This window comes from Accipiter gentilis, chromosome Z (genome assembly GCF_929443795.1).
Source record: "Accipiter gentilis chromosome Z, bAccGen1.1, whole genome shotgun sequence".
In the NCBI taxonomy this organism is placed as follows: Eukaryota; Metazoa; Chordata; class Aves; order Accipitriformes; family Accipitridae; genus Astur; species Astur gentilis.
In genome coordinates this window covers 38,118,736-38,141,061 of record NC_064919.1, presented here as the reverse complement: position 1 = coordinate 38,141,061, position 22,326 = coordinate 38,118,736, and the positions used below count along the sequence as shown (strand labels likewise).

Here is a 22,326-nt window from a genome sequence, read left to right as displayed (position 1 = left end):
GCATTCACTACACACAAAATGAAATTGCAGATAAAACACATAAAAATTATCAATTCTGATCTCTCTCATTTCTTCTAAGTGCCTTTTTTAGACAAAAAGACAAAATGTGCTTCCTAAACTTGTGGTGGTGTTTTAAAATCAGATGTTCAGTCACTGCCATCAGCAGTGAAACTCATGAACCTGGCACAAGCCCTTCTGAGTGTCACAGCCTTCTTGCAATGTAACAGGCTGGTCCTCAGGTTTAAGTGACCAGCTCTTCACATGCCAACTACTCTTTGTTCTTACTAAAAATATCAACTGGCTATAGACTCTTGCAAGAATACTGTCACATCACCCATGGAGTCCACTTGTTCACCTTGTGCTAGTGTTTCCAGAAAACTCAGTGCATTTTCAACTACTGCACACTTGCCCTTTGATCTCCAGAACAATTCAGCAGATAAACCAATTGTCAAATGCTGAAATTGTGTATTCAAACCCCCTTTCCTTTCCCCTGCCCAAGAACCTCTTGGCCAAGTTCTCATTGATTAAGCTGTGGCTGAAAGGATCAAAAAACCCCCAAACTTAAGGATAAGAAACAGTTTAGAACAGATAATGCAAATTGCCTTTGTATTTTAGATGTGTTAGATCCACAGATCAAGTCCAACCCCCTGTGCATTCAAGACTTCGTAAAAGATGCTTTCTTACACTTACCCTTGACCTTTCATCAGCCTAGATTTCTTTTTAACATATTTATTTGCTGATACTGTTAAAAATAGTTTCAATAGAACTGTTGCTCTATTATTTTACTCTTCCTATTTGAAATTTGTTTGATTTTTCTCTTCTAATAGTGGGAAATCTTTCCAACTTTCTAACCTTAATTTATTCATAGCCATTATTTTAGATCCATTGGATCCTGGGTGTACATTGTTTTCCTCTGTGGCCAACTTTACAGGCTCCTTGATATTCACTCCAGTGCTTTTATAAAAGGTAATCATATTGTATCACTGTTTCTGCTGCGTGATGCTAAACACACCAGCCTTTGACTGTTGCTTGATGAAATAGGCTTTACTACTATAATTATCCTTGTAGCCACAACTGAATTCCTCTCTCTGAACATCAAACAGAACTGCAGCCATATTTCAACTCTCATTTCACTACAACTTTGTAAAATGACAATAAAGTTTCTGTATCCCCACTAAAAGTCCTTCACCAGTTACACGCATCTTGCACACCCACATCATGCCTGATGGCTCATAAAGATCTCATGATCAGAAAATACACATTCTTTTCCTCCTCTCACTGCCAGCTAAGTCATCAGTCTATAAAGCAAATCTATAAATGTAGTATAAAAGTAGTAAGTCATAATAGAAGCCACTTAGACCAGCCTTTGGTCTGTTTAATTCTCCTGTGCCTCCCAGCTCTGAATTTACCACTAAAGCAAAGTCAGCTCCCCAGGTGTTGCTTCCAATCTTACCTCCTCTTCATAGAAAGCATCCAAGATAGGTTCTTCATGACTAGAACTGGCCAGGAGCTTTCCACCAAAAGAGAGTTTTTTCCTTTGAAAATACTGAATCATCAAAAAGTATATGCTCTTTATCATCTAAAACACTGCCTTCTCTCCACATTAATATGTACAAAAGTCACACTGAAAACCAGGCAAAACTTACTGGAACCCTGTCTCTCATTCTGCCAGCTAAATCTGTAAGAGAGGGATTTCAGATCAACTATACCGAGTTACACCAAAGGTACATCTTCTGTTGAAAGGCAGCCAGCTTCACGTGGAGAGTGAAGTCTTTAAGAAGTGGGAAAGCACAGAACAGTCAAGCACATAACAGGATTATTAGGGACAACAGAATTCCTACCATTTGTTATTTCCAATTTGGTATTTTAAGGTCATCATTACATCTGACATTCTGTTTTTACAAAAATACCTTTTTTGTTTTTCTCCATTTCCTAGATCTAACTAGTTTTGTCTGTTAATCTTTGACGCTACTTACTTCTCCCATATAGTAAGGCATACAATATGTTACTAGATAGATACAGTGGTGAAAATTGTTCCTCCTAAGTAATGTGCCAGCAGGTTTATTACAACACCATGTATAAGCTTTCATAGATTCTCCTTTTTAAAAAAATAAACTTTAAGAAGTTTACTGAAATGAAACATATGTTATTCTTTTCACAAATTTATTGCTTCAACAGCACATTGTAAATGGACCCTACTGTACACTCTTTTTTTGGCAGCAGTTACCCAGAAGTATAATTTAATTGTAGTTTGTTTTAGTCAAATTAGTTGTGTCAAAACACTGGAAGAGGCTCAATGCTTTAAAACACAGAACTCATCCCAAACTCTTTTAAGTCTTGCACTGAGAAGGCACAGCATAATTTAAGCATATATAAAAAAAATTTCAAAATCACTAGTGCACCATAACTCAAATTTGAAAATATTAAATGTTAAAAGGAGGTAAATCAGACACTGGTGTTGAGTGAAACTCTATAGTTCTTAAGATGACTCTTTCTGGAACAACTACAGAAACTTTTATAAACAACCACTAGCCTACACAGACTGTCCCATGAACTAGATGTGTGTATGCTGTTCTTTCTCTCCCTAGAGACAAGTCTAATATGTTCCAGTTTGAGGTAACTGAAGTATCTTTAATAGCAATTCACTGAAAACTACTACCATAAGGTAATGCTAAGTGCTATTTTTAAATGCTTTAAACAGAAATGTAACAAATACGAATTACAAACTCCTAAAGCTAAATGTACCATTCCTGTTGTATAGTCTATTTTTCTAAAAAATAGATGGCAACCAAATCAACTGTGTCTAACTGCAGATAACCTACTCCCAGTGGGTCACATGAAGATAATTGTTACCTAATGATTTGCACTATAGATACTAGTAACCCTCAGAAAACTTAAAATTTGGGGGGTTGAAGAGGTATGACCAGACAAAGAATGTCATCTATGAGCCAGAAAAAAACCCATAAAGAACAGGGATAGTCAACAAGAGCCCCAACATCTTTACTGAAGTGACAAAACAATAGAATTGTGAGTTTCATGTAGATACCTATCATTCACATGGCCTCATTTTAGTGCCACCCAACCTATACGCATAAAATATATGTATAAATATATATTTATGAATAGTTATCAGCAGGAACCTCGTGAAAGTCAGGAATGATGAATGCCAAGTCCAGCCCCTGGGACAGATTCACCCTCTGCACTGGCACAGACTTCCCATTGGGTGGGTGGATGGATGGATGGATGGATGGACAGACGGATCGATAGATGGCGAGCAGATCTGCTAAAATGGATCTGGTGGTCCTTGTGGGCAATAGGTGGAGCATGAAACACAACAAAGGGACACATGCAAATAAAGCGAAAAAGCATAATGAAAAATTTATGTAATCCTACTAAAGTGTAACATAATTTCAGAAGGAAAAGAAAATTTACTCAAATATCTTTATCCAAGGTATTAAAAAAAACCAAAACAGTGCTGCAATTCTGCAAGAGTAATAGAATATTTCTGTGTATACAGTTTCTAAAAGATCTAACAGCTTGTTCAGTACTTCCTCAGTTTAGGCTGAACAATCCCTACAACTCTGTGCTGCTGGAATTTGTTTTTTTTTTTCTGGTAATAACAACTGATCTATGCCACTGTCTACATCAACATCATCACCTCTCACAGAGAGGACATGTACTTGGCTGCAATGTTGTACTAAGTTGATACTGTCCTGATCTCTAAATTCTAGTCCAGTTCTATTATTTACTTTTTCTCTGTCTTTGTTTTCAGTTTTGAATTCTAATCTTGTTCTGTCACTGACTTGCAATATAAATACGGCCAAGATATTTATGCTCAAGTATCTTAAATAGCATTCAGTTTGGGGAGTGTATATGTATATGCTCAATACTAATAATCTGAAACATTCAAAACTAGTGGTTATATTTTAAAATTTTGACATAAACCACAATTTAGCTTTCAACTGCAACATCTACAAAACAAACAATTGCAGTTGCATGCAAACATACAGGCATGAAAAATGTTTGACAGAAGCATAAATACGCTAAATGTGTCTTTTTTTCCTGTTACCATGTTATACAGCTAAAATTACTGTGTAAATAAACATATTTTTACTAAATTGCAGCTACCCAGATTCTGAATACACATTCTCCACAGCTATGCCTCTATTTGTCAAGTGTTTAGGCTCTATATCCTTTAAACAAAGGGGGAAAAAAGGTTACAGGAGAGAGAGACTATACAATTTAAAGATGATCTGGACTTGCAGTACATGAAATTCTATTTTCTTTCACATACACAGTTTCATGTTCACTCAAGAAAAGTATTCCATAGATACATCTTTAAAATCATAAATTCAAAATTATTAACACCTGAACATTTATACTTAGAAACTACAAACTAAGAAATGCAGACTTACCACAGGCATGTTCTTGTTTCTTTTCCTTATGCAGCCCTCTGGAAGTTTATGAGGTACAGAAAGCCTACAACTCTTAGCACAGGTGACTTTATTTTATAAAATTTTAAAACCAAATTAGCATTTCTGATCCAAGTGCTATAAAGCCATTGTTGAAATGGGAAGTCAATTTTTACATTGCGTATGTGACAGCCTATTTAAAACCTATTTTCAAGACACATTGGGTTAAAGACATACTAAAAACCCTTGATTTTTAAACTAACTTAAATTAAAAAAAACTGTATTGTATGCATTTGCTCCAGGTAACTATTAAAGGATTGACTAATATCACCAAGAATAGACAGCTATTGGCAAGCCAGACTTCATCAGTGGTGCAGCTATTAAATGTGCAGAATACCCATAACTGCACACAAGGCACACTCTGCAATACTTAAGAAAACAAAGATGGTATTTTGAACCTTAGATGCCTAAAACAACACAGATTTTATTGCAACCATGACTATGTTACAAAAGAAAATATCACCTATTCTACCAAACTACCATGTATTAAATTACTGGTCTCTTTCTCATTATTTCTCCCTTCACTCGGTAGCTCCTCCTCTTTATCTCAGAAGGTTGAACTGATTAGTAAAACTAGTTAGATTCTGGAATTATTCTTATCTCTCAAATAGTTTTGCTTCTATTACAGGAGAAACAGAAGCTCTGAGGAAGGGCTAGAAAGCCTTAAAGGTTGCCTATTTATTCCAGTGACAAAAGCTGAATAAATAAAATAGGTATATTTTCCTCAGAAACCTTGCCTAACATAAAGTATTTATTATTTTTTAAGAATAATGACACTAAAGACCATCCCATGTCTCTTTCAAAACCACTGTGTTTATGTCAGCTATGATCAAGCCCTGATACTATGGTAAAAGGGTAACCACATTATAGTTAAGATCAGAGAGACTTTCTCAATTTTAGAATGTGAAAAGGGAAGACAAATGAGGTTGTTGTTATGGAAAAATCATTTCATGGATGCAACCCTCAAAACCCTCAATCTGCTCTGGTCAATATATGCTCAATAAAGCAAGATACAGTATTCCACCCTTTCTGTATAAACCCTAAGCAGATCCAGATCTGATTTCATAGCAATTTAGATCAACAGCAGTGCTGTGATAGTAAATATAAAGCCATGTTATATAATCAAGATTCTGATTTTATGGTGTGTAGAAAAATTCACTGCCTAGATCTTTATGTTAGAAAATTAATTTATTTTAAAAATAGTAATTAATAAATGGAGCTAGAGCTAGTAAAAAGAAGGAAACTAGAAGGCAACATCTGTGCAAAGGTAAGGAATTGGCCACCTAGCTTAATCCTCTTCACTTGCATGAAAAAATTACTTTTAATCACAAATCAATTTAATTAAAATGGAATTTATTATTCTACGAAGAACACATAAACTTTTTGTACTCACAGCTCTAAATGGTCAACTACAATCAGAACCTTTTTTTTTTTTTTAAAGAAGTTCTTTCAGTGGTCTCCCAGCATTTTGGCCTTCAGCTTTCATATTTTGCTCTGTCCTTACATGGGCTACAGAAATACTTTCACGTTTTTATGAGTTCTCATTTTCATGTAGGCCTATGTTTCAAGAAGCTGGAAGACACAGTAATTGTACAGCAACATACAAGGGCCATGCCTTCAGTTTGGTTCATCAAAACAGCAATGATCAGAGCTGACCATGATTCAAGCACAATTTCTGAATGAACAAACTACCATTACAAAAGGAACCATTAATCAATTACCAAGGCTGCTAAACCAAAGGAAAAAAGTCAAAGATCATTCAACGCTTGGGTCCTATGGACAAAGATCTTGATTTTGTCCCCCACACAAACATACATTAAACAGATGTTTTATGTGGTTGCATGACTTCAACTCCATTGTTGGTGTATGAACCAACTGAGTAATGAATGAAGATGCTTCTTGTCTCTTGCCTGAAATGTTCTGGAAAGCCTTATTTTATTTTGCTTCAAAAAGCATGCTGGAGCAACATGTTCAACCAACCAGACATGACTAATATAGACCACTAAAATAAACTACAATCAAACTGAAATCCAAGATACAATTATACTTGAAGAAGCATGACACAGCCCTTTACTAGCACAATTCAATGTGGAACTGGCATAAAAATCCATTCTTAAAACAGCCACCTAACCTGTAAATAACGTCTATCATGTTGTCATAACTGAGTGATGCATGATGGTAATGATCACTTTTGCTCATCAAGAACATGCCATATTAAATGGAACACCACCACTGATTTACTATTAAAACAATAAATTCACAACCCTGACCATATACCCTTTCCAAAATAAATACAACAGCTTCTCTAAAGTAAGCCAAGATTTAAAAATCTTTATTTCATAAAGCTTAAGTTAAAAATTCTTTACAATTAAGGGGTTTTAGTGATATTCCAGATCATTTATTATATAACAACACTGCAGTAATTATTAATATTGTGTAAGAAAGTGCCTTTGCATAGCTAAACATGAGTTGTCCTAGAAAAAGCAGCACCTATGGAAACATATAACCTATGGAAAAAATCCTTGCAGTTAAAGACTCAGTGCTTGTAAAGATGTGTTTCTTTAGAGCATTTTGATGTAATATGAGTAACTTTAGCACTTCTTGTGGTAAGACTAGAAACCACTCTTTTGGAGTATGAATCAAACTGCTGTACCTTTAGCTAATGAAACTGCATTAACCCCATTTTTTTAGTGCAAGCCTGGACTTAATCCCATCAGAATCTGAAATGCTATTTTATGCAAGGCAAAAATGTAATAGTACACAAAAGATGAGCACAAAGCATTCTACACCAAGTCCCATGCAGATTTAAACGGCAAATATCAGCAACTGTGTATGTAACCTACATTAGATAAAATACCTAGACTAGTACCAAAAAGACCAATACAAGTGATCGACGTTTAAATTGATTCATCCATGTAAAACACTCAAATAATGCATACCAATGAGCTACCATTGTTCAAACCCATGTTCTTTCATTGTAGCCACAGAAGGATGTAGCACAGCTCCAAAACCTGCCCATGATTGCCCATAGTGAAATTTAATCTCTGCTAATCCTTATTGAAATACATATCCATGACTCCATTATTTTGGTTTTCTTCTGAGAGAGGGGATGAACTGCATTCAAAGACTATTTAATTCAAGGCAACACTCCATGAAACTTAGTTTCATTCAAATCTTCAACTTGCCAAAACTACTAACTGTGGAAAAAAGTAAATCAAGAAAGGAAAATAAATTATATTTATGGGCATAGAACTATAATTTAACAAATCAAGTTAGTCCATCTATAAAATAAAGTTATGCTTAGGCTTTTTATATCTCTATCTAAACTTACAATGAATCTAGATCTGGTGGCTTTAAGAGAAATAAATAAGACTCTCACAATTTATTATCATTTTAGATTCACATTGCTTAAAAAAGTTAGAAATATATAGAAGTCATATACTGCTAGGACTCCACACCTAACTGAAATTCCTATCTAAGTTTTTTTCCAAACTATGCATAGTTTTTGATTTTAACTTCTAAGCTTAGATTCTCCTTCCCCTTTTTGCAGAAAAAAAATTACTTTTACCTTTTATTGCACATAAAACCTAAAAGTTCTGCTACCCTCACGAAAGAAGGAACAGTATCTAATTATTTTTCAGGAACTATTTTCTTAACTAAAAGGAAAAAAACATGATTTTGGAAGATGGCTTTTTTCTCTTTTTTTAAAAACTAGAGAGTTTGATTTTATGCACGTAAGTATACAAATGGTGAGCAGAATGGAGTTTTGATAGTAGCATCTTGAACCTAGCAGCACCAGTCTGTCTAATCACTTTTAAGCAAATTTGTTTATATGAAATAAACAAAGGATTTATCACCCAAAATAAGAATGGAAGGAATTATTTCCTTCCATTATTCCAATGCAAATAATTTAGTATTAGAATCAAAAAAAACCTAAAGGAACATGGAAGAAATCTTTGTTAATATGCTTCCCTAGATAGGTTACTATAGAAGAAACAGGTGATCAGACAGAAAAATGGAAACATGCTAGGACTAGCATGTTTCTTATATGCAGTAACTGTATCCATTTTAGTCTATAAACCTGCTTCTACTTTAAACTGCCTCACTCCCTTCATGTGTTACTTAATAAATATTTGGGATGAGGTCCATTGATGTCATAGAGGGACAAAAGAGATCAGGGATCTATCTAGGCATAAAATCACCTAAGCAACTTCCCATCCCCTAACTTGCAAGAAACTTGTAAATTCTGACATTTAAATAATTGCCTGTTAGAAGAGTTTCACACAAAGCCTACAACAGAAGCAGAGATCCAAACAGCTTTATGCTTAGAGAGTATTTTTTAAAAAGCAAATTAAGTAAGACCACAATTAAATATTAAGTCCTGAGAATATGCATACATATCTGGCTTTATGTTCCCTGCACATACCAAGAATAAGAACTCACCCTTCACCCACTGCTGTATCCCAGAATAACAGGCATTCAGCTTTTTTTTTTTTGTCCCTTATCCTGTCCGGTTTTTTTTCCCTCTGTCTCCGATCTACACAGGAAAAGCAAAGCACTTCATAAAAGAAGCCTTGAAGCAGAGTTACACCAGAGTTTTCAAGGTATAATCCGATGGCCAGGCTAATCAATGTTCTCACTGACAAAAAGAGCACTGAGAAGTTTAAGCACATCTGAAGCACAGTTTAACACTTTACAGAAAAGATGGCATTACTATAATGGCTCTAGCCACTACTTGGGCACTTCTCCCAGCCAGCATCCCCTTCAGCCCAGAGCGACATAACAGGACATTTACTCTGTACTGAATCATAAAAAGTTGTCCCCAGCTGAATTAACATCATGTTCAGAAATACCTGTATTTTCTTTCACATACTGCTATCTAAATCACCTTAACCTGACTTGACCCAGTTAAACTTCTGACATCTAATGAGAACTTAAGGTAGCATGGCTGAGATCATAAAACAAGCATATGCAATTGTTGGAGGATAATCACACAGAAACTTAATCACTTCACAAGTCAGTTTTGGGCACATTTCTACATTTTTGGATGCAAAACTCATTCAGAAAATAATTCTGACTGAAGTACTGGTAGACCCAAGAAAAACATTCATAGCACAGGCTTCCAGAAATTTTTACTTCTCCTCACTTACGTGCAGATGCATGTATTATTAGCAACTAATGTTACAATATCAATTTATCATTCTAAACACATTGTTCTACAATTAACACTAGAAATGTTCTTCATTCTTTCCCTTCCAAATAATACTTCTTTGCTTATTTATACCATTATTAGAAGCAATAGAAATAACCAAGATGACCAGATTGTCCAGGCAATGACAGGTTAACAACAAAAGGTTAACTGAACTGCTAATGCACAACAGATGTACATCTGATTTTAAATTTGATATAGATATTTTGGGCTATTGGTTTACAAAATTTTGACCAACTACCATCTTGATATACAAACTAACACAAGAATGCATGTGCTCAGCATATTTCACACTATTTCCATTACATTGCTGCTTCTGCTAAACAAGGAGCAACCAACCAACCCTCATGCTATGTCCCTAAAGTCATCAGTGAAAGACCTGAGTAAACCAAGGAGAGGCACACGCCATACAGAAGAACTTCTGCAAACATCTCATTCTCCCCCCAATCCAAATGGCTTCAACTCATCCCTTTCTACTGTGGTAGCTCTCTTCATCCCATAGCAAAGAGAGATGTGCATCATTGGCATGCTACCTCTACATGACCATCAATTTTCATAGACTCCTCCTTGAATATCCTCACCTACCATCAACACCACAATGACTCTCACACCTGACACTTTCTATTGTTTTCTCCCTATTTCCCAGCTCTCCTATTTTTATGGTATTGTGTCTTGGAAATCATGGATGTTCCTATTTTTTTTCCCTGTCACAATTTGCCATTAACTACCAAAAAGAATCTCTATTCTTGCAGGTGCAAGAAATCTTTTAAAAAAGAAAGACACACAAAAAAGTGCTTTTAAAGTAAAATTACAAGAGTTGCAGCACAGACAACATTTGTTTCTTTTAAAAAGCCTGGTTCATTTGCTATAGAAGAAACAACCAGCTCATATCATGAGATATGAATAAAAGCCAGGGATATGAGACTTAAGAGAAAATGCTAATTTCACTAATCTTAACAGCTGTAGCTGGGAGAGGCTCAGTGCTCTGTCTTTTTAAAGCAGTTACCTTCAAATTAGCGTGTCAAAACTTTACGAATTTAATTAATACAAAAACTTTACTCATTAATGGGCTTACCCAGTTTTTCTGATTTACCATCTCACTCCTGTATCTTGCAAAATAACTTTGATAATTTTATACTTATTAATTACAAGGGGTAGAGATATCAAGTGATTCACAGCAGTCTCAATTTTTTTAAAGTTACTCTGCAGGTAGCATACTTTTCATTTCTAATTACAGCTTGGAAATATATTGCAAAGGAAGTATTTGTACTGAAACTAAGCACTTCAGGAGAGCAGCAGTCTATTATAAGCAGGATTGGAATCACAAATCACACCTGTCTCAGGATGGAGTGATTATATGATTATAGGATAGCTGTTCGAAGGAGAAAGGAATCATTACCACATGGTCTGAGGCATCTTAGCCCAACATCTTGCATACCACACCACAGTGTTTAACATTAAAGGAAACAGAGATTGTTATAGTGCAAATATAAGCTCAGCCTAAACCAAAACTGATTTTCTAAACCTTTCAGCTTTACATTAACAGTACTGTTACTATGTTTAAAAGACTTACCCTTCTTATGAAATAGAAAGAGTTCTCAAAAAAACAAAAATCCAACCAAATGATGTTTCATCCAGAAAGGAAAAGATGAATACCAAAAGACTGCAGCATCAAAGCTCAAGAAGGAAAACAGAAACAAAGTTTTTAGTCCTTTATCTTTACATAGATCTTCATCAGTTTATGTTTCTTAATGACACTAATCAAGCATTTAAAGGGATACCATCTCCAGTACTACTTTTCTTTAATAACTATGCTTAAAATAAAAATGAAGCATACTTAATAGTTCTGTTTGTAAATAACTTGCTGTTCAGGTAGAATAAAACAGTATATGTTAATAGTGCTTTGCTTGTACTTATATGCTCGTTATTCCAGCTGGCCATAGTCACTTTCTTTATTTTAATTTTCCATGGCTTTTCTACTGTGTTTTCAGTTGTGCTTCATTAGATGTTCAAGGTGAGATTATAATGAAGAGATTTCAATCTAACAGAGAGATTAACAAAAATAGCAGAAAAACCTATGCTGGAGGAAGATGAGTCTGTGCCTAAGCATGCCACAGTAATCTCATGTCAACAATTTGTTTTGTCTTGTTGGAAACCAGAATTCCTAGGAGCCTGGCTGCCCTCCTTCCTCCCACGTTCCACTGCCATGTAAATCCTGGAGGAACAACCCAGCACAGATTCAACACATACATTGAAAGTATGGGTATTCTTTCAGGAGCACTACCACATTTCATTGGTTCTTCTACCTTATGCAGAGGTGGGAAGCCCAAATTTTAGTCCAACACTTTGTTTTCCTAGGGTTGCTTCTGGTTTTTTCTGCAAAGAAACCCACTTTCCTAACAGAGCAAAGCTCCTTTCTGTTCAGGGCTGACATTTCCACTCATGCCCTACCTCGCCCACCTATTTCCAGTGAGAAAAAATTTTATGTTGCCCACTTAAAGATGTTTAAAACATAAATAAGGCATAAGTTACAAGTCAACAAAGCAAAAGTTGGTGAAACTATGACCTCTCAGTAAGGATACTCAGAGTACACTCAGTCACATATTTATTTCTGTCCCTCTTGGCAAAATTTCATTTCCTTAACAAACTCAAAATACAACCATAGGCAGACTGTGCAGTAAGAAATAAAGAGTTTAGCGCTCCAAATAGGTAACTGAAAAAGCCTCCAAGAAAACCACCTGTGATTTCCCGCATCTTTCTGTCTCAAGTTAGCCCTAGTTTTTAAGAAGAGGGGATCTAAACACATATTTTACTGCTTGTATTTGTCCTCGCTTGAATTTAAGGATCCCAGGAAGTTGAGTGTATAGAAGGAGGGGGTGTGACTTCACTTCATCCTGGCAGCCTTTAAGGATAATCCTATTTAATTTTATAATCCTCCTTCTGCAATGTCAAACTTTAGCCTGTATGTATCAAATGGACCATGAATATTGCTAACAATCTTTTTTCTTTCCCCTTTTATGAAAAATTGTTGGTGATCTGTTTTCTAATGCTTATCCTCCACACAAAAGAAGCTGTAATTGTCTCCAGTTTCTTTTGGAAAAGCATCTGGCATGGAAGTTACTCAATATTGATGTGTAACTGCAAGATCACTGAAATGGGGAGGCAGAGGTACTATTTTTGGTTGCAAGAGGCTTGGTATTTCACCCATTTCAGGCTTATATGTTGGTACTGTATAGTCCAGGATGTGTAATGAGGTAGTCGCTCTCCAGCCTGATCGAAGTCTATTAAGAAGTCTATTAAGAAGTCCCAGAGCCTTACACCAGGAGCTCACAACCTGTAATAGCACAGCTTCCCAGGGCAATTTACGAAGCCCATGAGCTGCTCCTGACCACCTGCTCCAAGGGCCCCACAAAAGCAGGGATGCACACAAAAGCAAGGATTTACCCTGCATGTGCACTGCACAGCAAATGTCAGACCCACTACTCACACCCAATGCAAACAATCTATGCACTCCCAATCAGTCTGACCCTACACCAGGAAAGGAGTTGCAGCAGATAAAGTATTGCACTGCCACTGAAACAAGCTGTACAACCAAAAGGCAGAATTTCAGTGCAGCTGAGAACTAAGAAGTTCATTCATTGGAAGTTTTCCCATACAAAAATGTTGAAACATTGGGGTTAAAATCCTTCTCTAGGAGGAAAGATGTCAAAACAAGGATTCAGCCTTTTCTCAGGCTGAATCCTATTCTCAAAAGTGACTGTGTGCAGAATTTTAGGAATACAGAAATTATTTTTTTTAAGTTTTATTACTATTGTTCTATTAGAATTTCTTCCTGCTTGTTCTAAGACAACCTGTAAAGTCAGACCACCGTTGATGGATAAGTACAAAAAAAATAATCCAGTTTTCTAGAAGCTCCATTACATGTCCTGAATTTAAGGGTCATGTGAATTTAGAATATCCTAAAAAATCTAAAATATTTTTAATCCATCATGTGTCATTCCCTTACTATTAGTGAATAGCATTGATCTTCAAAACATGGTTTGTGTTAGAAATAAAAAACCTATACATTTCCTGTCGAGATGCTTTCATTTTTTTTCAAATCTTACTGAAGTACCATATGAGCATTCCATTAGCCAAAGAAGGCACAAAGTTTTTTTCATATCTTAATTTATTTCAGTTTTATTGTAAAAGTAGGACATCACCATCAGAAGTATTTGTTAAATTGTTGTTGTTCAATGATATTTGGCACATCTCTGCATGGCACAGAACTACTGACATCCATTCTTTTGCTGAAGCTGGCAGCATTGCTTTGGATAGTGCTCTTTAAATGTATGTATAACAGCTGGAGTAAATCTGTGACTACTTGTCTATAAACCATTGATCAGATTTTGAAATATGTACTTGTTAATGGCACCAAGGCCTAGTAAACGCACCATGCACTTCTCTAGAGAGAGCTCTTCCCTGAATTGGATTGGAGATGTGTTAGGACTTGTTCCCACTCAAGTCACTAGGAAAATGCACATTAATTTTCACTGGAAATAGTATTTGACACTGGCTCTTCAGGGATTTAAAGAACTATAAATATGCTATTGACCAGTTCATATTCTTGAGATCCAGTGAAAATATAGAACCACACAGATTAATTTCAAAGCTTCTCTCCGGTAAATTAATGCAGCTGGCAATGCTGCCTGTTTAGGCAGATCTCTACACGTGTTCTGTTAGACAACCTGCTAAGTGCTAAAATGAAGAGCATAGCTGTATGGAGCTGCATTCTCTTGTCCTTCCTCTGTGTATACATTTGCTCCTGTTTGCACTTCCTAACAGTCTAAACATATCCCATTGCTTCAGGTATGAGAAGACATTCAAATCCTTTCTCTACCTAGCTGTTCTCTATTTACAGTAGACTGCTTCAGTTAACAAGAAGAAACATTGGGAAAACCCCTGCCTGTCACCACACAGCCACGGAGTACTACCTAAGCAATTCAGTGCTGAGGAAAAATAACATTAAATGCTTGTCTTTCTGAAATTAAGGGAGTGGGGGATAAAGCACACATTTGCCATGTTTACAGGTCTCTTTGTGGAAATGCAGTGAGACTACTTCAACTTCCATGCTAGCAGCAAAGCAGATTGTTGGTAAAGAACGAGTAGCCATATCTCTTAAGTCCACAGTTAAGTGTCTCCCACAGCAGGTTCTAAAAGAACTACCAGTTGTAAGTTATATATATTACCAGTTACAAATAAAACTGTTCAACAACATTTGACATGCTTGTTTTTCTTATTTAAATATTAGGGCAAAGCACAACCAAGCAGTAGAAACAACCATTTCAATAATTAATGGCCCAGCTCTGCAATTCATTACTTTGAGAAGAGCAGTCTCACTGGCATCAGCAGCACTGCTTACATCCTGGTATTTGGCTAACAATGAACAAGTAGGCAGTCAGCATACAGATGGAGAATTCTTGGAAACCTCTCCTTATTAATCTTCCTACAGCACCACTGCAGAATCCCAAAACGCACTCAGAGCAAATCCCATTGAGCTACAAAAGGACGTAAGAATCCTCAAGTGTTTTACAAAGGAGTTGGATAGGGCTGTCACCATTGATCACGTGAGCACTGAGATTACACCAAGGTCACAGTGATGGAGTTTCTAGACAGTCCACGCATATCTTGTCTTTAGTTTGATTAGAAAATATCCACCAAGTTATGTTTCCTTCATCTGTCAAGATAAGTTGCCAAATGAAGCCAATGCTGGCAGTCAGAATTTGGTTAGTAATTATCTGGGAGTACAGCTCTCATTTTTCACTTGTATATTCACATGATTAACATAGTATGTTTTGAACCTCATTATTATCACCCCTCTGTACTGGCTTTTGACAAACAGCTCAGGAAAAAAACACTACTGAAGCTCCCAAGAAGTGTGAAATAAGAAATACAGGAAAGATTTAACATGCTGTACATTACATGCTTTACCCAAATATAACCACTGAACTACTCAAAAAGCATTTAAATCCCACTTCAAGGGGATAAGGTGCTTAACAGCTGCAACAATATTCTTCTTTCTGCCTATAGAAGGAGCCATTAAGACTTCCACATAGACATTTTTTTAATTTCCTGAATGTCACTGGCATGTCAAGCCTCTCCATGCCTTCAGAAACTGGAACCAACACCAGCATCCTGACTTGGATGGCACAACAATTTCATGCAAGGCCTTTTTTCATTTTATTGATGATCTGGTATCTTTTCACAAAACTAGCCCTATGGCATCATCCACACATCTCTACTGCCATGTATGACCCTCCCCTGCACATGATGGCCAAACTTTTTCTATTAGCCTTTACACTTCTACAGTTACTTTCCTCAGTGAACAGAGAGATTCACTAAATGGCTACTATCCTATCTAAAGAACAGAATGGTGGAAGTTTTGCTGTTAGACAGAGATGCTGTATTTCACACTGAAAAAGAAAATTGCTGAGTGGAATCTAAGCTGCATATTAAGGGACTCACAGCCCACTTGTTTGGCTTTCCAAAGTGTATGCAGCCTAGCAATTCTAACCCAAAGTCTGCAAGACTTTGAAATGAGAGTATATCCAAGACATTCATACCGTATTTTCTCTGAAATTTCTTTATATTTAAAATGAAAAAAATACACTGTAATGGAGGTAACTACAATAAAATATTTGTAGGTTCAAGTTTCAATGGATTTTTACATCTTAAAAGAGAAAATGTAGTTTGAAATATTGCTTGGCTCTTTTTGCAGGGCAAGGCCTAGAGGAAACGGGGTGGAATACGCAATGTATGTATGATGTTTTTTCAAGACTCTTGGAAACAGAGCAACTTACATATGTAATAGAGCCCAAGCAATGACTGAATAAAGAATGACAAATAACTAAAGATTTGTTATGACAACTTTGACATAATAGCACTGTGCAATTTTTTTTAACTATGTGTCTTACGCAGCGACACTCGCAGGAAGAACAGCTGATTAACTATTTCACTGCAAACAAGACTATGCAGTTGAGGATCATGACACCACCACTCAACATCAATGACAGTTTCCAGTTTTATCTGGGATACAGAAAACAGTTTATATTTCAGCTGCAGCTTTCTGAATGGGGAACATGATCTGGGCACATGCATGCTCAGATGGCTGGTAGGCTGGGAGTAAGCTGGTACTCCTAGGAAAAGTCTGACTGAATCAAAAATTACTAATGGCACTCCTAGGGAACTGGGGTCTATTTAAACAGTGAATTTCAATTTATAAATCAAATAAAAAGAATTACAGGTATGTGATGATGTACATCACTTTTGAGAAGACATTTGTGGTAATTATCGCTACCAATTTCTTTGCAGAGATTATCTTTAACCTAAATTTACCCATACACAATGTAGGAGGAAGTAAAATTCTAACAAGAACAAGGACTACAGAAGTCAAATGGTTTAACAGAACACAAAAATCCTTTACCTGATTGCTTTCAAGCCACCTTCAGATGACTTTCAATGTTTTTTTCCACAATTAATTCTGCTACCATGCTTTGGAAAATCTGACAAAATGTCAATAATTAGATGCCAACCACTTAGAGTTGTGTGAAACTTGGTGGTTTCACTTTGCAGGAGTGCAGGCAAATATTTTATTTGGTGTCAATCCACATATGTTCCTCTCCACCGCTTTCAGTTTGGGTTTTGACTTTTGAATAAGTCCAAACAGGCAAATGAATAAGCAGTCAAAATTTCCACATTTTACCTGGTTCCACCATGCAAATAAAAACCAGGCAGGCGTATCTTCATGAATCAACAATGGAACAAGTTAGATGTTCAAATTTGGAAAGAAATACAAGAAAATATCTATCATGTGATTGTAGTGATTTACACCCACCTAGCCACTCAAAAAACTGAGGGTCATGATGATGTTAACTCTCTCTAGCACCATTACTGTTTGTATACTATATTCTGTAAAGTGCTACAGACGTGTCTATTTATGATGCTATATAAAGGCCCAAAATGAGAATAATATTAGTAATAATTGGTTTAGTTTTAAATCCTGCCACCATTTTACATCATTCCAGGTGCCTTCTACTCTTTCCATCCACCCCCAAGTATCTTGGGATTGCAGCTCACTGGATCACCACTGTTGTTGCCAGTGTGCCCAATTCTGGTCTCTATCCAGTAAAAATCATGACTGACCCAACAGAAGTTATAGCAGGTGAAATTTGTTTTAAATAAGGGAGGTATGCCACAGAAATAATAACCATTCAAAAGGTCTGACTGTATCAACATTTCTGCTGAGAACATACTCATTGCATACTTCTACAGAGAAACTGAAAGCTAAGAAGGGTATGGAGTCCAAAACCCAAGCAACTGCAGGTACCACATGTGGGAAGTTGTGAGGTAGAGAAAAAAGGCCAAAGAGATGACAGGCATGAAAGAAGAGGAATAATGAAGATGAGAAAGCATGCATAAAATATTGGTAGAAGTAGGAAAGTCAGAACAGTCAGAAAACTGAGATGCAGAAGATGAGGAAGATAACACAGGTAAGAAAGGTAACTTTAGAATATAGGATGGAAATGAAGAACAAACGTGTTACAGATGGACCAGAGGAGAGATGATAATACAGGGAAAAGGAAGGAGAGTGAGCATGGAGGTAACTAATTACAGACACACACTGAAGACCAAGATAAAATTAGGGGTGGAGATGAGAAAAGTTGAAGGGAGAATGGCATAAGAATAAAAAGGAGATCCAAAAAAAAAAAAAAGGTATGGAACTGAGAGACAAAAGTGTATCTGGAAATGGGACAAATAACAGTGAAACTTTACAGGACAAAGGCAGAAGTAGGATTAAAGAAAAATTATGAGTGGGATAATAGAAGTATGAATGGCAAAATGGTTAAAAATAAGAGGTAGGACCCAAGAAGGTATGAAAGAAAGAAGACCTCAGGAAAGCGATGGGAGTAAAAAGAGGCAGATGAAGCTGGCACTTGGATAGAGACCTTGGTGCTACCCCTGCATGCAAGGTCATCTTACCAATCCACCACAGGTACTGAAGGAGGCGAAGGAGCCCGGGTGGCGGAGGACAGCACCACTGTAGTAACAAGCTCTCTCAGGTTGCGACTGTGCAGCACCGGGTGGGCTTTTGCCCTCACCCCCAAGCCGCTCCTCCACAGCAAAGCCAGGAGCCAGGAAGCGGCTGTCCCTCTTGAGCAGCAGGTAGAGCTCCCGAGCAAAAGCCGGGATCCTCAGCAGTACCTCATCTCCGTCCTCTGCTGGAGGTGGGGGCGGTGGGGATGGTGATGGTGGCAGCTGAGAGGCAGCACCAGACCCTTGGGGCAGGGGGGACCAGTGGTAAAACTCCTGAGACTCATACTCATCCTCAGCGTCCTCTTCCTCTGCCGCCTCCCCCACAGCCTGCGCCTGCCCCTCCACCGAGGAGGAGACTGAGCGCACCTCCCGGGAACTGCCGGCCACTGGGCTCGGTGTGACTGGGGTGCTGAGGGTGCTGCTCCGGTTCCCACAGCTGGGGTCGGCGCTGCAGCCCCCCCCGCCACCGCTGCCACCCGCTGGCTCCTGCTGGCCCCTGCTCCACAACGCAGGGAAGACGATCTCCCACTCCTCAGTTTCTTCTGAAGCATGGAGACCTGCGGGAAGGCCAGCAGATGCTTTAAATGAGTGGAGCACCCAGCAGCCCAGAGTGCCTGCCAGAAACCCACCCTACGCCCCTCACGACATGCTCCTTCTGGCTCCCAGCCCACCAAGCATGCCACCCAAAATACAGTGGGCTCCATTTGGCCCTTTTATCCCGTACTTAGACAGCAGATGGGCCAGCTGCTAGACGTCCCTGTGCCTGTTCAGGGGTCTGGGACACACCGTGAGTGACCTGGAGCTCAGGCCGGGCAAAAGCTGTCTTTGTACCAGTAGCTAGGGATGTTCTTCTTCCTGACCACCACCTGCACACAAGGTGGGCTGCACAAACCTTTCACCATTTAGAGAAAGCAGCAACTTTTTCATACGGCTAAAAAAAATATGCTATTTTAGCAGTGAAAACCCGGACAGAAAAATTTGAAAATTTCAACGTTGCTCTCAGCATGTTTTGCAGGACCTACTGTGATTTCAAAAGTGCAGCCAAATGCCCACACACACCGTGGCCCCCACATTTGTGAGCGGACGTAAAAGCGGCAGATGCGGCATCACCGCAGTCGAACGGAATCGCGTTCCCTAATCGGCGATGTCTGCGTTACCACGCACGCCGTATCGCAATTTAACCAAAATTCTGGGCGTACCAGCATTATGTTCATAAACAGACGAGTGCACGCAGCCTCCACCGGCCCGAGGCAGGAGGCAGTTTTATTTACACATTCACCCTACGCACGCTAGGAATAGCACTGCTGGGAGGACAGGGCTGCGGGGGAAAACTCGCATCCCGTTACAGGCGAGCGCGGTGCAGCGCGCCCTCCCAGCGGAGGCACGCGCTAAGTGGTCACCCGCCGGTGACAGGGGACGGGCACAGCGCCTGAGGCGCTTAACGATGGGCAGGTACCGGCTACCGGCGGGGCACGGAGGCCGCCCGGAGGCTCGGCCCCCCTCCCGCAGACGGCGCGCACTTACCTGCGGCGAGCCCGCTTGACAGCACGCACAGCTGGTAGAAAAAGCAGCAGACGCGGCTCAGGCGCATCCTCCTGCCCATCCCCACCGGCTCCGCGCCCGCGGGACGCCGGCGGGCAGGACAGGCAGGGCCGTGCCCAGCCGGGCCGGGCGGGGAGCGCCGCGGAGCGCAGCCACCTGGGCGCCCGCGGAGAAACTGCAGGCGAGCGCGAAGCGCGCGTCCCGCCGGGGCGGGCGGGCAGCACCGGCAGCGCTGGATGTGCAGCGCACGGTGCGATACGGCCGTGTGTGTGGAGCGGGGGGCGGGGGGCGGGCGCGGGCGGGCGGGAGCGCGGCCCGTGCGCGCACACAGCGCCCGGCGGCGGGCGGGCAGCTGCGCCCCGGCGGCGGCGGCGGCGGCGACCGCGCTGCCCCCGCCCGCCGCTCGCCCCCACGGGGCGGGACGCGCCGGGCCACGGCCCGGCCGGCCCCGCCCCGGCCCCGCCCGGGCGGGCACCCGGCGCGGCCCCCTTTCCCTCTCCTCTCCTCCCCTCCCCTCCCAACCCCGCCGCGCCGCCGGCCGGCGTCCGGGCGGCTCCGCGGGCAGCCGAGCCCCGGGTCGCGCCCCGCGGGCACCTTGCGCGGGCGCGGCCCCGGCCCCGGGAAAGCGGTGCTTCGCACCCTGCCCGCCTCCGCCGGGCGGGCAGGGGCAGGGGCAGCGGCAGGCGCCGGCGCCGCGTGCGACCCCAGAGCAGCAAGGACTGCTCTCGTCCCCGTCGCCAGCTACGCGTTCTGCGCAGCCTTCGCCTCAAATTCGGGAGCAGCAGAGACTGACCGTTCCTGCCTGGTGTTGTGTAATTTGATTCTAAGCTCCTTGTGCCCCCGCGACGCGGCCCTCCATGGAAACCCACCCCTTTCCACCCCAACCCTTGTCCGCAGAGGAGCGGGTAAATGTGGAGTCGAGCAAAAGCTTTAAGTGCGCATCTAACGTCAGCATAAACTGCAGAAGCAACAGGTAAACACCTCCCTCTAAAAGCCTGACTTCTTACCGTAACTTCTGCTGCTTTACTTACTGTTGGTGGTGTCAAAGGTGACTACCATGCCTTAAGGGAAAGCAGAGCAAATCTAGAGAGGAAAGCCATCTGTGCCGCTTAAGGGTAAGCTACGAAGTTGCAAGAATCGCTTCTAAAAGTCGGTTGTATAAAATGAAAAGCGAAACAAACAAACAAAAATCACATGTTAGGGCTCCAAATAAAAAACATGTTCAGACTCCACAGAAGCCAAATGCAGCCGGGGTTTGCTCTCTGCTGTGTTCAATAGCTGTTTCAAACCTATGCTGCATGGTGTATTCTCAGCTACTTACAAACAGTATTTTTGATTAATTGCACGGTTTTATAGGAAAAAAGTTACCATACAGTTGTCTTTTTTTTTTTTTTTTGTCTTTTTTTTTTTTTTTTTTTGCATCTGAGCCAACTTACACTAAGCAAAATCAGAGGGACTTTGTAAAAACAAGATGACAGATTTACATGTAACAGTTTAGGAAGAGGGGAGCTTTCCAGAGGCTGCACGCTAGTGTTTGCCTGATAATTAGGTTACCTTAAAAATACATTTAAAGTGAAGCTTTGTTTCCCAAGTAAATAACAACATAGGTGCTAATTTACAGTGGAATTAGTTAATAGGCCTAATGCTGTAGCCTTCCCACAGCCAAAACTCTCCTTACAACTGAGGAGGAAATGCTCTAAGCTGTGGTTTATAAGCTCCTGTGCAAATAATAGAAACAAATTCTGACTGTGTTTTTTTTTAAAACAAAACAGAATGTGTAGATGAGATGCAAAAATACACAGAGGAAATCTTTACTTACAGTGCATACAGTTACATCCCAAAAGATATAAATGGGCAACCAGCAAGAACAAGGAGAAAAGACATGGCGTGTGTATTTGCTCATTTTAAAACTGTTAATGGCTGTAACTGTTTTCAGTCTGCTGAAGTTAAGTTAGTCCCTTTGGACCAAATTCTGCTTCTCTTATTCACATGTTTAATCTTACAAAAAAGACAAAAGAACTGCTTTTGTCA

General features: G+C 39.8%; 1 protein-coding gene across 2 annotated transcripts in view; it reads right to left on the bottom strand.

Annotated features, from left to right (window-relative positions):
• Nucleotides 1-20,514, bottom strand: part of ADAMTS19 (ADAM metallopeptidase with thrombospondin type 1 motif 19) — a 149,100-nt gene extending 128,586 nt beyond the window's left edge. The window contains exons 1-2 of one of the 2 annotated variants that reach the window (XM_049796456.1): nt 20,278-20,514; nt 18,700-19,310 (exon numbers count right to left, since the gene is read on the bottom strand). In XM_049796456.1, coding sequence (XP_049652413.1) covers nt 18,700-19,310; nt 20,278-20,356 — 690 coding nt within the window. In that variant the 5' untranslated portion in view covers nt 20,357-20,514. The remainder of the gene's footprint in view (nt 1-18,699; nt 19,311-20,277) is intronic. The other variant, XM_049796455.1, reaches the window with a different exon arrangement.
• Between the last annotated feature and the right edge of the window lie 1,812 nt (nt 20,515-22,326).